The 18408-nt window shown below is 37.4% G+C and overlaps 1 protein-coding gene across 9 annotated transcripts in view; it reads right to left on the reverse strand.

Annotated features, from left to right (window-relative positions):
• Positions 1 to 18408, reverse strand: part of fgfr2 (fibroblast growth factor receptor 2) — a 50055-nt gene that overhangs the window by 11600 nt on the left and 20047 nt on the right. For 3 of the 9 annotated variants that reach the window (XM_056250636.1, XM_056250643.1, XM_056250642.1), the window contains 7 exons: positions 13958 to 14148; positions 12725 to 12869; positions 9991 to 10194; positions 8715 to 8853; positions 5064 to 5185; positions 4527 to 4607; positions 271 to 381 (listed from right to left, as the gene is read on the reverse strand). In XM_056250636.1, the coding sequence (XP_056106611.1) occupies positions 271 to 381; positions 4527 to 4607; positions 5064 to 5185; positions 8715 to 8853; positions 9991 to 10194; positions 12725 to 12869; positions 13958 to 14148 (993 nt within the window). Of the gene's footprint in view, positions 1 to 270; positions 382 to 4526; positions 4608 to 5063; positions 5186 to 8714; positions 8855 to 9990; positions 10195 to 12724; positions 12870 to 13537; positions 13677 to 13957; positions 14149 to 18408 lie in introns of all 9 variants that reach the window. The other 6 variants (XM_056250639.1, XM_056250644.1, XM_056250637.1 and 3 more) reach the window with 5 other exon arrangements.

Here is an 18408-nt window from a genome sequence, read left to right on the forward strand (position 1 = left end):
TGAAATAGTACGAACAATATAAAAGTTACTCTAATGTTTACTTTATAAAAATAGATTTCACAGCAAAAACACGTGAACCAAGAGCTGAATAATATTAAAAGGCCTTTTACTTGCTAAAAAAAAGTATGAACTATTCTTCAGAAGACAGAAGAAGGCGTGTAGAAGATCCGGCTTTTCAGCAAAGTTTTGATCATGTTGATAATTTAGAGACCTTAGAAATGAAAGTATCAAATATGATACAGTAGGCTAGGGTTAAAACGAATCCCTCACCGTCCTGTGTACACGCTCCCAACAGATTGATGATGTTCTTGTGCCGGCCAATCATCTTCATCATCTCCATCTCTGACACCAGGTCAGAAAGATCTTTCTCTGTTGCATCATCTAGAAAGGTTCAAAAAGAAAGACAATTTACATGTAAAATACATTTTGTGTCCACTTAACAAATCTAATAATCCGCTTGATTTGGAAAAATCCTTAATAAATCCTGTTCGTTTTTCCCTGTTTTCTGCGCACTAAAGCCCACAAGTGAGACTGTACGGCTGTGTTCTGATTTTAACACTAGCATACTACATACTTGACAGCAGATACTGTATTCTGTAAACTATACATAAAAAATAGTATGCGAAACAGAACAATGATAAATGTTTAAAAATGCAATGGTGTCTTAAATGGGGAAATTTTGTATTTTTAATCAGTTTTTATTTTTTTTGTAATAATTTTAATATTTGGCATTTAAATTCATAATAATGAACATGAAAAAAAGTCACTTGAAATGAAAGGTCAATGCAATTGCTCAGTGTTCGGAGTGTATACTGTAGAATATTATGGTATGTCATACATGCCAGCTCTCCCTGTGTGAGTAGTTTGGCTGGACTGTCTGTCTGTGTCCCAGTGTAACTGTCTGTCTGTGTGGTTTAGTGTTACACTGAAGAGCCGCCACACAGCTCTCCTTTCATTGCCTCACAATTAAAAAGCGTTTCTTCCATTTAGAGTAATTACCTTAGAGACAGTGGCCTTTTCATTATCTGCCTGCTGATCACTGGAGCGAACCTGACACAATCCACTGACCGCCATTCCTGTCTTATCTTACTCCAGTTTCTTCTCCTAAGAACGCTGTACACACTCTTCCTTCCCCGAACTTTTCAAAGCCTTCTCTAAAAATGGTGTTTTCATGAACTGAGATTCTGTTCGATATTTTACAGTGGCTCAAAAAAATATTTGCATGTTTTATTTTAGTATTATTTATAAATTCATATATATTTATTAATACCTTTTATATTTATATGTTCAGTTTTCATTTTAGTTGAAGTTTTAGTAGTTTTGTTATGTGCTTTTGGTAACACTTTAGTTTAGGGTTCAATTCTCACTATTAACTAATTGCTAATAAGCATGCATTACACTAAGATATTGGCTGTTTATTAGTAGTAATTAGTAAGTAAGTAGTAAATAGTATTTATTAAGCACATATTAATGCTTTATTCTGCATGACTATATTCTACATCCCTTAATCCACCCAATACCTAAACTACCTTACTAACTATTAATAAGCAGTAATTAGGAGTTTTTTTAAACAAAGTTATAGTTAATAGTAAGTTAATAGTGAGTATTGGAGATATTCGTCTTTGTAAATATTTCTATGTAGCATTTATTTATTTTTAAGTTTTCACATTTCAGTTTTAGTTTAATAAATGTATTACTGTAACTTATTTTATCTGTTAGTTTCCATTCATTTTTTAAGTTTTAAGGTTTTCATCTAGTATTTACATTTTACTTTATCTTTATTTCATTTAACGAAAACAATTTGTCATCGATTTTTCATCATTTACTCACTCTCATGTTCTACACCTCCTTTCTTCTGTGGAAAGCGGAAGATATTTTGAAGTATGCACCAACTCTTTTTGCCCATACAATGAAAGTCAATGGGGTCCAAAACAACACCACTGACATTCACTGTATGGCCAAAACAAAACAAAAAACACATAGACATTCTTAAAAACATCTTCTTTTGTGTTCCACAAAAGAAAGAATTTTATAGGGATTTGTTACAACATCAGTGAATAATGTCAGAATGTACATTTTTGAGTGAACTATCCCTTTAAGTTTCTAAATGTTTTCTGGGGCCATAATTAAGCCAGGTGTAAGCGGTGAACAGGCTCTTGTTTCAAGTGTTTTCTGCACTGCAGCCCTGCCCCCTCAGCTCTTTCTCCATCCTTTAAAACTTCTTTTGAGACGCTTGCTCCCTCCCCCAGTCTCTTTTCTTTCTTTCTTTCTTTCTTTCTTTCTTTCTTTCTTTCTTTGTGCAGGTGAAGAGCGAGAGCTGTGCAGCTGGAGAGCGCCGGGTCAGCTATGCGGCCTCTTGACCCGAGCTCTACCAACATCACTCAGCACCAACAAATAACCCTGCGCAGGCCTCTACAGTAAAGACCTCGCCTCACACTTTCTCCCCGTCTCAACATATGCACATTCTCAGATCATAACAATACATGAACTAGTCTGGCTCATTTGCTAGTTTTTCAAATGTGCACCCAATCAAAACACTCTTAGCTTATGTCAAGTCGTTTTTATATCCATCTGGATTTTTGATATTTGGCCAAATTGTGATAAATGTGCCTAGAAGTGTCTGCTCCAAAATCACTCCAAATAAACATCAATATACAAACTCATTTATTATGTCTAAAAAAATACAAAAAAGTTATTGTTAAGGTACAATTAAATGTTAATTAAATTGACAATATAATTAGCATATTATGTGTGTAAATGATATGTGCAGTGCTGGTCAGAATTATTTGCCCCCTTGGTAAATATGATCAAAGATGGCTGTAAAAAATAAATCTGCATTGTTTATCCTTTTGATATATATATATATATTTTTTAAATGCAAAATCTAACCTTTTATTGAAGTAAAACAATTGAAAGTGGGGGGGAAATCACATTATGAAATAAATGTTTTTCTCCAAAACACGTTGGGAACAATTATTTGCCCCCTTTTATTAAATACTTATTGCAACCTCCTTTTTCCAAGAGAACAGCTCTGAGTCTTCTCCTATAATGCCGGATGAGTTTGGAGAGCACCTGACCAGAGATCAGAGACCATTCCTCCATACAGAAGCTCTCCAGATCCTTCAGATTCCCAGATCCATGTTGGCGCTTCTTCTCTTCAGTTCAGCCACTCATCTTCTACAGGGTTCAGGTCAGGGACTGGGATGGCCATTGCAGATGCTTGGTTTTGTGCTCAGGGACACATTTTTTATTTTTTTTATTTTGATGTTTGTTGTAATGAAATACTCTGCTGGATCTTTAAAGCTGTGGGCCTAATTTTCTGCCAGAAGTCCTGGACATCTTGTTCAGAGACATGGCATCATGGATGCCATCAAATACCAACAGATAAAAAATCAGAACCTGACAACCTCTGCTCGAACTCTTATAACGGGCCATGTTTGGATCTTCCAACAGGAAAGTGATCTGAAAACAAACATCAACATCAAAACAAAAATGTGTCCCTGAGCACAAAACCAAGCATCTGCATTGGCCATCCCAGTCCCTGACCTGAACCCTGTAGAAGATGAGTGGCTGAACTGAAGACAAGAAGCGCCAACATGGATCTGGGAATCTGCAGGATCTGGAGAGCTTCTGTATGGAGGAATGGTCTCTGATCTCTGGTCAGGTGTTCTCCAAACTCATCCGGCATTATAGGAGAAGACTCAGAGCTGTTCTCTTGGAAAAAGGAGGTTGCAAAAAGTATTTAATAAAAGGGGGCAAATAATTGTTCCCAACGTGTTTTGGAGAAAAAAATTTATTTCATAATGTGATTTTTACAGCCATCTTTGATCATATTTACCAAGGGGGCAAATAATTCTGACCACCACTGTATGTATCATTTATTTTACTCATTTTTACTATTTATAATATTCAAATTACATATAATATATACATATACATATATAATGGAATATATATATATATATATTCTATTTATTTTAAATATTATAAATGGTAAATAGGAGTAAAAATTATTTCGAAAAACTTATATAAAAACAATTATATAAAAAATTATAAAAATTATATACATAATATAAAGATTATATTAAATAAATATACTAATGAAATATATATTATTTAATTGTATATATAATTAAATGAAATATATATCAATTCATTATTGAATTAATTAAATTAATCAGATACTGATATCTAGAGCTCAAAATGTCAGATAGTCAGAATATGAATTTATATATGGATAACTGAAGTTCTGAATCATAAATGCTGGTAAACGAGTGTTATGATGATGCTTCAGGGAGTTGTCTTTGCGTGTTGCTGGGATCATAACACACTGCTGTTTTTGTTGAAAAATCTCCAGTTATTTTACTGATATTTTAGCCTCATATGGTCCATATGACAATATTATTCTGTCTGTGTTGTGCTCTGCCTGTCAGTCTGGTGTTTTTGTAAGACTTTTTAGCTGTTTTAGCAAAAGCCTTGTCTGGACAGGCACACATTATTAGAGCTTTCTTGACATGTTTGCTTACCTTCATCTTCGAACACTTTGCTTTTCTTTGAACACCCCACTCTGTCTTCTGCATTAAACAGTCTAAAAGAGCCGAGTTGTTCTGCAGAAGATCACATGTGAATTTTATCTGTCTGCTGAGCTGGTGTGATTTGTAGCCTGTATCTGCTGAGCTTTGATCTTTCACTTATGTACCATCCATATCTCAACTAGTAGTTTTGTGATTCACAACATCAGAGAGCTAGCTCCCTTGTAAAAAGCAATTCGAACCATTTGAAAGGTGACGCCCACATCAATTTATGAGCTGATGAGGTTAAATGTCAAGTAATTCCCACCATCCCACATCTGATGAAACCATTAGTGGAGAAATGTTTTCAAATAAATTAAAATAAATGCTAAAATGGTCCAGTTGCACACAAACTCAAATTCTGCAAAGGCCTAGATGAATAACAACGTTCAGATACTGTTCACATGCAAGCAAACTAAGGGTAAATGTTGACTAGGGATGCTCAACGGGGTGCAGTTTTACTCATGTACAAACTAATCCATAAACACTTACTTTTCAGCATCTTGACAGCCACCGTCACGGCCTCTTTAGGTTTGTCCTTGTCGATGCCGAGAGCTTCAGCCATCACAACCTGCCCAAAGCAGCCCTCGCCAAGCGGTTTACCCAGAGTTAACCTGCACAAACATTACAGAGAAACTCAGTGCTCTTGATAGAAGTTATTTATGCTCATCTCACTTCAACCCATCCAGACAGACGTTTTCAGTCACCATGCAGATCCGCTTATAAGCAGGTAGGTCACTAGGTTTGGAGACATCGCCAAGTTCTGTCTCTATTTATCAAATGCAAGCATTCGCGACATTTAACCGTATATCAGAGTTGCGCGTGCATGTGTTGGCGCGCTGTTGTGTTTACTTAACTCGTAGGTGTTAAGTGGATGCCCTTTGCCTTCCATTGCAAAGCTTACATTAGACATTAGCGAGTGTGACAGCTGAATGTCTGGCTGGGAGATCTAGAGTTACGCTCCTCTGGGGTGAGTAACAAAATGCCTTTGGGGATTTAGAGACTTTCTTAGAGTGTGTAAGAGAGGGATGGATACCAGGGTTAACACTTGACTAGCGTGCTCTGGTCAAGTGCAAAAAAGATTAGAGCATGTATTATATAAGAGAGTGTTGTAACTTATCCATCAATTAGGAGACTCCCACCTTTTTTTTAAAGGGGTAAAGTGTATTATTACACTTGTTCAACCAAACCGGTAGTCCTAAAAAAATGCCAATGATAAAGTCGTGGTCGGGTGATCAAAACCACTGCAATTCTGTTTGGTGCCGACTAGCTACAGAAATGACACAAGTCTCCTTTAAGTTTTGTCAAGTCAAACATCTACGCACATTCACCTAGCCATCAAAATTTTGACTTAGCATTGAAAATTCAACAATAAAATTACCATTATTTCCATGTAGTAAATAACATGTTTTATTTGCAATCAGTCCATATTATTTTATTCATGGTTTTAGAGCATTAAAAGGCTCATTACAGCATTATTTATTTTACAGCCGTCATGGATCTCATCTGAGGATTGTATGTTTGTTGAGAGCATTTGTCTGCAGATTGTTTTGTAAACGAGGCCCAAAGTAATGCCGAGAACTTTTGTTTGAAAGATGAATTAGCCAACTGTACTGGATCTGACAGCAGCTGCAACACAAACCGTAAATTTCATAATGCTTTGTCTGTAAATGACGGTTTTATATGGATAATGTTTTCAAAACACTTACTCACGGGCAATAATGTGTGGCCATTGATACTGTTTTCTATGCAATGACGTTAGCCAATCATAACAGTGGCCGTTTACTGACAAGCCTTAAAGGGATACTCCACCGTTTTTTCATATTAAACTATGTTATTCCCTTAACTAAGACGAGTTGATACATACAGTTCATATATTGATAGCACAGTTCATTCAATACGGGCCAAGCAGAGAAGCGAGCAAACACCTCCACGTTTTCCCTATTTAAATACAGTTACACGAGTAGTGTAACTCGACCTAAGACGGTGACACAAAATAAAACGTTGCGCTTTTCTAAGCGTGTAAAGTGGATAACTGTATTGTATGGCAGAATACCATAGCAAGTGCTTGGGAGCACTTCGACTCGGCGCATATATATCTATGGACTCGGCGCAGTAATATCATCACTCCGGAGAGGAAGAGGATTTTTCACGAGTCGAAGTGCTCCCAAGCACTTGCTATGCTATTCCGCCATACATTATAGTTATCCACTTTACACGCTTAGAAAAGCGCAACGTTTTATTTTGTGTCACCATTCTTGGTCGAGTTAGACTACTCGTGTAACTGTATTTAAATAGGGAAAACGTGGAGGTGTTTGGTCGCTTCTCTGCTTGGCCCGTATTGAATGAACTGTGCTATTAAAGTGTCTCGCGCGCCAGAGCGATATAGTGCACGCACTGAGACGAGAGAGGTATGTATCAACTCGTCTTAGTTAAGGGAATAACATAGTTTAATATGAAAAAACGGTGGAGTATCCCTTTAAAGAGCCCTTAAAAACTGATCACTTCAGACAGAGGGTCAGAATGAAGGTTGAAAAGATTCGTTTTTCCACATATATATTTGTTTTTTGTGTGTGTGCAAAAACCTTTATTAACATTATAAGTTAACCTTAAGGAACATAATACAAATAATCATGTCATGACCATAGTTATTTTTTGCAAGGACATTATTTGATATATATATATAGAGAGGTTTCATCTGATTTATCCAACTTTGGAGGCCATTTTTCATCAAATTTGTTCCCTGATTAGATCTCGTTTGGAAATAAACACACCCTGACACATAAAACCCCAATCCCACACATTTCGTCTTCATCCCTCACGGTCACTGTGACATTCGACCTCTTGCCCTGCCATTGGCCCTCAGTCAACCTCTGATTGGCAGGTGCTGGGTCTGTCCCCGGCCCCCTCCACCACTGGGCTATGTAAACATTCACACCCGCACCAGGGCCCGGGGCCGATCTGTGGCTATGATAACACAATCCCCCTCTGTGCCGAACGGTCAATGGCGGCCTCTGTCTACTCCAGCCCACCACAGATAATCAATGTTATGTTTATCCTCCATGCCGACCGCTAACGCTAACATTCCTCAGTTTTCTGCATGCCATGCGCCCCGGGGCACGTCATGCGGGGATGAAGAAAAAAACTGAATGAGTTAACTAACTCAATAGCTTAAAGTTTGTGCTAAGAGCGGATTGAAGGATTACACTAAGTTCAGCTAATATCAAGTAAATTAAAAAATTGTTTCTAACAAATCTTTTCTTTCGTAGATCTTGAGTTCCTCACAAAAATTCAGTACATGTCTTAGCTTGTCTGCCCAGGAGCAACAATTCCTTTAGTGGGTGGGAAGAAAAAAGTCCATAAAATGGTTGCCTCCCTTCACCTATAGAATACCAATATCGGGCATTAGCGGTGTACACGAAAGGACTCTTATCTTCTGTATGATGGACATAACAATCCTGCAGAAGAAATGAGTGACTCAACCTGTATTTGTTGAGTTTCCACCATTAATTTAATAAATAAAAGACTTGGTTATAGTTTGGAGTTGAATAATAGCATGTTAAACTCTTCCTGTCTCTCAAACTGCTTACAAATCATCCTTGAGACAATCAAAGTACAAATAGACTCCTTTTAAACCACCATGTTTGTGACAGATTGCTTAAACAGGCTTTCTTAGTCATTCATTAGAAATCTGTCAGGTTTTGGCAACATGATAGCGGACCCATTGTAGTGATGCCGGAAGCATTTCGTAAATATTAAGCATGGCAATTAAACATTAATCTGTGAGTCTGAGTTTTTCTGGTTCTGTGTGTGTAGTCGTACGGTCAGTGTGTGCTATCGGGGTCACAGTGTCAGAACATAACAGAACATAACAGGACATATCAACATCCAAACCAAAAGCTGCTTAAATCTTCCAGAAAAATTTTACCAAAATAAAATTTCTGCAAAAATAATGGTCTAATAATGGAATAAGGGTAATGGACGGAGGCCTGTGCTGTGTTATTAATGATCGATTGTACATTGTGCCTGCATAAGTCACAGGTTAATAATTAGACATAATGGGATTGTGAGTGTATAAGAAGATTAGTTTCACATCACAATGATTTATAAGTGAAAAAGTGTAATAAATGTGTAAATGCTCACTTGTCTCTTGAGAACTCCCAGCGTGGGTCCTCAGGGAGGTCATACTCTGGGATGGGGTCGTCGTGGGCGGAGCTACGGCGAGTGGTGATTCTGACCAATGGCGTGCTAGAGCTCATGGAGGAGCTGGAGTCAGAGGACACCTGTAAGGGGAAAGACGGATGGCTGATCACCTGAGTCTTGGAGACAGAACCCTACATGTGAGTGTGTGTGTGTGTGTGTGTGTGTGCGCGCACACATTTAGCCGCTTAACATCATCGTTATAGTATGTAAAATCCTCATAATAGTAAGCTGTGGCTATGACGATATTATTTTTATATTTGATATTGACGATATATCTATTCAAATAACTTTACCTAAAAGCCATGCAGTTTGTACAGTTAGGTTTCTCAACATGTCATACATTTGTAAAAAAAATATGTGAGAAATTTCATTTTTCAAATAATGTTTCCAACTTACCACCATATAGAATACCTTCAACTTCTCAACAAAAGAATTTGACATGTTATTCAGTAACTTACAACATTTAAGTTATCATACAAAGTTACCACTGTACTAAACTTAAACTAACAACAACTTTTAATCTGGCATACTATAACGCTGCCATTCACTATATATATATATATATATATATATGAAACTAAAATATAAATATATACATAAAAATAAATATAAAGTTATTATTATAAAAAAAATATTTGTATAATCATCTTCAATTATCTAATTATACAATATGATATATATCATGTATAAGTTAACATGGTAAATTATATATATATACACTCTTAGAAGAAAATGTTCTATATAGAACCTTAAAGGGTTCTGTCAGTATAGAACCTTTTAGAGGACTTCATTTTATCGACTTTTTTAAATTAATTTTGTTTTAATTAATTTTTTTATTACATTTTATGAATTAAGCAGCTTGGAAACATACTTTATCAGAAGAAAAAAATGGACCCATTAAACATGAGAGTACTTTGCAATCATTTAAGATATTTCTTCTTATAGAGAAACCTTTTTGGTTCTATATAGAATCCCATTTAACCCCATTTTTTTCTGAGAGTGTACTTTAAAATGTGTGCAATTACTCTTAATTGTCTATTGTCCCTGTGAAAATAAACAAGTAAAGTAAAGTAAGTCAAATAAGAGGTTGGTTCGAATCACTAAACATAAACCTGCCCTTACAAAACCAACTAACTACATATTCCAAAGACAAATCATTCTTATATTAGTGTGAGTGTATGTGTGTATAAGATTTCTAGAACTCTTTATCTACTTTCTGTTACCTGGCGGCGCAGAGGGATCTGTTTGGTCAGCTTGTGCACCGCCGGCTGACTCCCGAAATCAGGCTTCTTAGCCGACGTCCTCATTCGGCAAACCACCACGATCACCACCATACAGGCGATGAGAAAGACGCCTATGCAGTAGATGGCGATCTCCACATAGTCAGGAGGGTAGTCCGTCTCGATGGCGTCTGGCTCGGCTGTAGAGTAGCGAGAAGGATCGGAGAGAATCGGACTGAGACGTGAGGCAACAAACCAAAAAGGATTTAAGGCACTCCTGAGGTGAGGGAAACTGCACCAGAAACCTTAATGTTGGACACAGCCCAGATTTAAGATGCTTATGAAGGACATTAAGGGTCCAGGGCAAGAGGGAAAAGAGGAAAAGGTGTAGGTGACTAAGGAATTACAGGATGAACCAACACACACACACACACTTGACACACCAATCAATTTTCACTCTCTGACTCTCTAACTATAAAAACGTCTACAAATATCTTTCCTTCCAAGGTTGTAGCAATACATAACTAATAAATGAAACTCTGTTCCTCAACCTCAGTCCAGGAAACGTTTAATTTAAATATCAACTTCAGTAAGAGTATAAAGCTATAAAATGAATGTGAACAGCAGTTCAGATCATGGTCTTGTCTTAGGAGAAAAATCTGAGACCTAAGCCTTAATTAGATCTCCATTTAATAACGGAGATATTAAAGAGATTCTTTCTTTCCATCACAGCATATTTCCTGACACTCAATGGCCCCTGCGAACATACACATGCTTACAAAATGGTTTGCATATGACCACAGTATTGAAGTACTTCCTGACACTTGAGGTCTTTAGAAATACACACTTCATGGATACAATCGCACACACACACACACACACACACACACACAGATTTCTATCTGTCTGACCGCAGACCAGTAAGTGGTGCCATTTGCGGTCAAAGATTTTGTCTGTTTCCTTGTCAGGAAATGGACTCTTAATAAAATGCAACGCTGTTGCATTATGCATGTTAGCGTGCACACTTGACGCTGCCTTGCACATGACGACCGATAGCCCTTGTGTTTCTAAAACTAAGAAACAGTTCACTAATATTTAGTTAAACCTGCCCAAAATGTGTGGACATGTAAATTATCTAGAGTCCGTCACATTTAGATACACACTCAAAGACACACACACACACACACACACACACACACACACTGTGGTTGTAAGTGGCTCTAATAACTAAGAAAGTCCAGCATTTGAGAAGGCAAGCAAATATTGAGACTTTCTTTAGAGAGCAAAGCAGTTATTAGAGCTGAAATAGAAAAAGACTTCGAAACATAAGAATAGACCACCTAAAAATCAACATTTTATCATCATTAACAGTTTCATGTGTTTTTTGACTCTTTCTTCAATACAGAACATATTCCCCTCTTATCATTCACACTTGCACAAATTCTTTCATTATCTGGAAAATTATTTTGTTCCACTGAAGAAAGTCAGTCATACATTAAACAACATGAAAGAGAGTAAATAATGACAGAATTTTAATTTTAGATGAACTATTCCTTCAAAACAAGTCTTTCCAGACATGCAACCAGTGAAATGTTAGTTGGGAAGAGAATTTTTATAAATAAGGATCTCGAGACACTTGGACGCAGTTTTAGATATTTTTAAAAGATTATTTCATATCTCTTACATTTGATGACCAAATAAATTACGATGCTGAACAAATTAAACGTTCAATAATAAAGATTGTAAAATTTGTAGAAAATGGCTGAATGGGTAATTGTCATTAACTAAAACTAAAATCATAAAAAAATCTGTCATAATCTCTTATAACAAAATAAACCTTAACTGAAACCAATGTATATATACAATATATATATAAAATATAGTCAACATTTCTCATTTTCTTTTAGTTTAAATTGAAGTAATAAAATAACTAAAACAATTTTTTAAAAATAATGACAAAAACACAACAAAATTACTAAAAGTAACTAAAATTATTATAAAATTATCTTCATGTGGCGTTAAAAAATGATCGATTTATGATTTTTTTTTATTTCAATGAAATGAATGTACTATTTTAGTGCAATAATGCGATAAATCTTGAAAGCTTTGGAGAACAGACTTAAGTTAGGTCTCTTTACAAAGACGACACTTGGCAAATTATTGCTGAAGTGAAAAATATTTCAAAATGTGAACTTAAAAAAAGTTATACAATTTTACGTTTATTGTTATGAAAATTGCACAAAAATACTATTTTCAATGTTTATATGAAATATATATTTTCCAAAACAAGTTTTACTCAAAAACTGGTTGTGTTCCAAATTTGAGCTTGATATCTCAAAAAATGAGCTTTCAGTAAGATTTTGTTTGGGCGCAGTACCAAAAGTTTCCACTAGATGAAATAAGTTTCCCAATCATTTTTGACCGCAAGAAATAAACCTTTTTTAAATCATTTCCATGACATTTTTTTTGTGTGTGTTCATGTAGCAAGTGTACAATTCCGATGAAGTAAAAAATTCTATTAAAAAAAAATAAATGTAATTTTTTTTTTTTAGCTCCAGAGGGTAAGTGAAAACAGAATTCAAAATATGAACAATAACCACAATAGTACATCGATACTAAAGTAACACCGTCCAAAGTGCCTCATGTTTCCTCTCAAAGAACGTTGGCGCGATATCAACCAACATCGACATAAAAGAAGTGTGTGAGAAGCAGTAGAGGACGAGTGTATACCTGGAAGCACCGTCAACCAAGCAGTGTGATAGGAGATCCCAATAGAGTTACCCGCCAAGCATGTATACTCGCCCGCATCCTCGAAAGTTACATTAGGCAGGTAGAGCACCTCGATCTCTTTGTCCGTAGTGTTCACACCTGCCGTCTGAGAGAAACAAAGGAGGAAACGCAGGAGAAGAGGAAGATGGAGATGATGGAAGGGAGATACAAGAAAGGATGGAAGTGGAGGAAAGAAAGAAGACAAGAAACAAATCAGACCCAAAATACCAAGAAGAGAAAAGGAGATGTTCAATGTTGTATTTCCCATCTACGCATTACAGAAATGGTAGATGTTCCACTTTGTTAGAGAAGAATATCAAACATGAACAGCAGGGGAAAAAAACACCATCGAAATGAAGGTCGAAAACCTCTGAACCCAACACAGGTGAACCCACCAGATCCTCAAGGGTCCATGCAAACTCAAGTGAAGAAACATGGAAAACAAGCCACTGCCTTTCGGAAAGAAACATTAGAGCGAGAAACTAAAGAAAAGTGATAAAGGAACGGGAAAAACAGACATGTCATTGACACAGAACAGGAAGGCAGAGGCAAGGACAGACCAAAGGCTTGTTTCCATGTCTGATTGGCTGGATGGCACCAGGAAAGATCCACCAAAAAAAAAAAGAAAGAAAAAAAAAGGAAAATAATACACCAGACCACACCACAACGGCTCAGCGAAAATCCCAGGATCACCAGGACGACAAAAAAACAACCCAAAACACCAGCAGAGGGGGAAGGGACGCCGGGGAATCAACGTCTCGGTCTTGGTTTTACCTGGTAGGACTGTGAGCCAACCCGACTGGCTGACCTGACCAATATAATTGGACACCTGGCACGTATATTCACCAGAGTCCTCTTCTGTAACATTGTTGAGCAAGAGCACTTCCACGTCCGAGCTGTTTATGCCCGAGCGCTAGAAGGTGCCGCGCACAGGGACAAAAACACACATATGGGAGCTTGTTACAATCTCTCGTACTCTTCAGGAAGGATAGGAGAGCGGAAAAGGAGGGAGCACCACCCATTACATGGCATGAGTAAAAAAAACAAGGATATCTGCCTTTCGTTTTTGCATCTTCTCATTCTTTTTAAAAGAAATTAGCCGCATCAAAACATCTGAAAATAAAAGCGTTCTTGTTTCCAACGAAAAAAGTGAAAGCCAAATCAGATTCTTTTAAACATGAAAACCAAGCCTACCTTTAACACCCGGACATAGGGGAGTCCATCGGGACCGTAACGGCTGCCGTTATTCAGAATGTGCTTCAGCCACTGGATGTGAGGCTGAGCGTCACTGTAAACTTTACAGACGAACCGTGCTTCCCCTCCGACGTGAACAGTGATGTTGGCCGGCAGGCCTGCCTGAAGAATGGGCCGGTGAGGAGAGCGTTCTGATTAAAAGGAAGAAGAATGAGAATTATTATATGAATATTTACCATGTACGCTACTGTTTAAAAGTTTAGGGTCAGTTACATTTTTCTTTAAAAAAAAAAAGAAGTCTCTTATGCTCAGCCTTGGTGGTGTTTGTGTGATCAAACATTCAGTAAAAACAGGAATATTGTGAAATATTATTACAATTTAAAAGAAATGTTTTCTATCTCAGTATATTTTAAACTGTAATTTATTCCTGTGATGCGAAGCTGAATATTCAGTATCATTACTCCAGTTTTCAGTGTCACATGATCCTTCAGAAATCATTCTAATATGATGATTTGCTGCTGAAGAAACTGATTATTTTCGCTGCTTAATAATTGTGTGCAAAAGAACAGCATTTATTTGTAATGTTAAATCGATTTATCACGATTAATCGCATCTAATATAAAAGTTTGTATGTAAATATGTGTATAAATATATGTGTGTGTGTGTGTGTGTGTGTGTGTGTGTGTGTGTGTGTGTGTGTGTGTGTGTGTGTGTGTGTGTGTGTGAATATATATATATGTATATACACACACACACTATACATTTAAAAACTTTTATGTTACATGCAATTAATCGATTTGACAGCACTATTATAAATGTCTTTAGTACTGTCACTTTTGATCAATTTAATGCATTCTTACTGAATTAAAGTATTAATTAAAAAAAAAAAATGTTTAAAAAAAAATCTTACTGATACCAACTTTTGAATGGCCAATAAAAAGGCCAACTTGCAACAGCACAACAAACACAATACCCCCAAAAATATTTACTCACTAAAGTTTGAAACAGCTTTCAATTCCCATGTCTAGTTAGGAACCTTGCACGCTTTTGGAACAGAACATATTTATATTCATCTTTTGTTCTAAACTTTTATTAAAAATCAGTCAGTGGTTGCAAAAAAGACATTGAAGGTATACGTGAACGTTTGTCATTCAGATCACCACACCTACTGTCCTATCAGGCTGCTGTTAAGACTTCACAAAACAGAGGCTGTTGCATTATCTCAGCAGATAAGGACTGAGCAAACACAGATGAAGAAAGGCAAAGTGGGGGGAAAATAAGACAGATGTCCAGTGTCCACCGTATATCAGCTGCGGTTCCGGGTGTATCAGGAACATCCTCGTTTGTCATTTCATTCCTTTTTCCACTGAGATATGATCAGATATGATTTTTGTTTCCCAAAAGGTTACAATGATGAGTAAACTAAACTTAAAATTAAATTAGTTAAAACACTTGGTAGTGAGGTTTTCTATTAATAGGACACTCACTTTTCCTTGTCCTTGTGGAGATGTTTTTTGGTCCCCATGAGGAAAACAGCTTATAAATCATACAAAGTGATGTTTTTTGAAAAGGTAAAAATGCAGAAAGTTTCCTGTGATGGGTGGGTTTAGGGGTAGGGTCAGTTTAAGGGGATAGACTAAACAGTTTGTACAGTATAACAATCATTATGTCTATGGAAAGTCCCCATGAAATATGGAAACACAACAGAGAGAGTGTGTGTGTGTGTGTGTGTGTGTGTGTGTGTGTGTGTGTGTGTGTGTGTGTGTGTGTGTGTGTGTGTGTATATACTATATTATGTATGTACAAACTTTTTGTTAGAAGTTTTTATTTGTATTTTTTTTAGACATTTCAGTAACTTTTAGTAATTTTGTTGTGTGTCTTTGTCATTCCTTGGCAACTAGCTGAAATAAACTATATTTCATTGTTATGTTAATATTTTATTTCAGTTAAAGTTTATTTTATTTCAAGTAACAAAAATGGTTTTAGTTTTGGTTAACTATAATAATCCTGCTTTGGATACAGTAAGGACCTACTGAATCACTTTTTCCAAAGAAAAAAAAAGAAAATCTGAAACTAAACAGACTAAACCACATTACTAACACTCCTCATTGTCTTCACAACACAACAATACTCTCGCCCTGTAATTCTGACGCGTCTCCTGGTTACCCCGACATACACAGACACACAGGCATGATGTCACACAGGAGATGTGGAGAGGTCAGCCTTCACAGACATGCAGCGAAGGTTTACGGGGGATGTAAGAGGATTTAGGACTGAGGGGCACAAGAGGGGGCACAAGAAAAGCTCAAAACAATGGTGCAAAGCAGAAAGAGAAAAACAGAGAGGGCTGGGGTTAAAGGGATGCAGAGTATAAAAGATGCCCAACAGATGGGCAGTGAAAAGAAAAGACAGACAGATGAAGAAGAACAGATGAGAAACAAAAAGTTAGAGAGGCAAACTTTGCTCACACACACAGAGATCTATACCACATATCCAAGTCAGACAGAAAGTCTTCATTTGGAGTCGCTAGCAAGTGTTTTAGATTGATTGTGTGTTGTTAAGTTATAGCAAAAAACTTGCTAGTAGCCACTTGTGCACCACCCTAACCAAGGAGCTTTTCAGAAACCCAACAGAAACCAGGTTGTCAGATCCTCCTCCAAAAACCCATTGAGTCAGCCCAAAAGTTGAGCCAAGTGCCAACCGCTTGCCCGCATTCTCCACCAAATCACAATCGATCGATTACATCATTAGCCAGGCATTTACAGGCTGATCTGGCATCCCGAAGCGAGTCTGTTGAACTCTGGGTAACCTGCTGACTTAGCATACGCGGGGAGGGGTTGCGGCATGTGATTGGCTGAGAGAGAAATCAGGGTGGAGATGCACCGAGTTACTAGGTCTGGATGGTTTGAAACATGCCAATCAGTAGAGATTTTGCTGTATGGTTTATAATGCAGATGTATTTACGTGGCCATCAGTGCAAAGAACCACTTTATATGATCTACACATTAACGAGACAGACAAAAAGCACAAAGTAATGAAGTTAATAATAATAGTTAGTGTAAATAGCCTCTGTCAACAAGGCGGGCTCTTTGCACTTGACACGCTGTCAACTAAAATGAGTGAACTAATTAGTTAGCCATGAGAACTAATCATAGACAGTATAAGAAGTGGACAGAGCCATCTCATTGGAACTCAGTTGAAGCCCATTTTTAGCGATTTTTGAGCACTTCCGTTCCTGACGCGCAGACTCAAACCGACTCAAACTAAGCTTGATGACGTGAGCAACCTGTCTGACAGACGTTAATCTTCTAGTAGCTGTGCGTGAAAATTGCCAACATTAATCTTGCAGAGACAAGGAACTTGAGCAAAGAGTTCTTTGGTGTGAGTGAGCAGGAGTAAGTATTCCGTTGCTTTTATGGACTCATTATCTATGGGCTTCTCCCTTGACGGGACGTCCCCCCGATTGCCTGCGAGCTTCTCCTCCTGTCTGTACGGTAATTTCAGTACAGCGCGACAGAGAGTCGAGTGGTTATGACGCAATCGTTAGCCTATTTTGCCTAAATCTGTTTCTACGGGGCCATAATGTAACATAGAAGGTAATGGAGCCCTTTATACATTGTCGTGTTTCTTTAGAAATAAATAATGGACAAATGGAGTCTTTAAACGCCTCAGATGTAAAGTTATTCGCTGTCAAAGTGACGCCAAAATGAATGGGAGTCAATGGAAATGCTAACGCAAGTGAAGTTCTGCTACAAGATGGCGGCACCCGGCCGGCTTCAACTTCCGGTCGATGGATTACCCCCTTGGAACTAATCCTAAATCGAAAGTTATTTATTTTTCCCCCTGCATGTCATGTACTGTTAATACGACTGTGATATCCCGCCAAACTTTAGTACCAACATGCTATGAGTGGCAGTGGATGATGACTGGGAGTCCTAAACTTAAATAAGTACATAATGTGTACAAATTAGTATGAGGGGCTATTGTTGGAAGTTATCTACAGTTGAAGTTTCTGCGCTGGAATCTGGCTGACATCCACCGTAAACGGCAATAATTAGTGTCTTTTTGGCTCTTTCAAGTGTCAGCGCTTTGTACTTTGTCCAGCTTTGAAATGCAGGCCAGTTCAGACTGGCGCAGCGTTCATTGACCTGTTCGAAGGGTCAGCGAGACTCCAATTCCGGCACAGGGAAAATGTTTTCGCTCTCCCAACCTTCGTTTTCTCATCTTGTCATTTTCATTTACTTCCCAGGTTGGTTAGTCTGACATTAAAGTGAAAAACAACAGAAAAACAGCATAATCCCTTTCCTCTGCCTCTTTTCTCTCCTGCTTTCTCTGTGATGAGAGTATTAGACTGAGCCAGACACAAAAGGGCTTTACAACCCTGTAATAAAACAGAAAAGAAAAACAGAGACCTTCTGAAAGACTGCTTTTACTTAACCCAGAACAGGGGC

Source organism: Rhinichthys klamathensis, unplaced genomic scaffold, assembly GCF_029890125.1.
Source record: "Rhinichthys klamathensis goyatoka isolate OS25496 unplaced genomic scaffold, OSU_Roscu_1.1 h1tg000072l_1, whole genome shotgun sequence".
Lineage (NCBI taxonomy): Eukaryota > Metazoa > Chordata > Actinopteri > Cypriniformes > Leuciscidae > Rhinichthys > Rhinichthys klamathensis.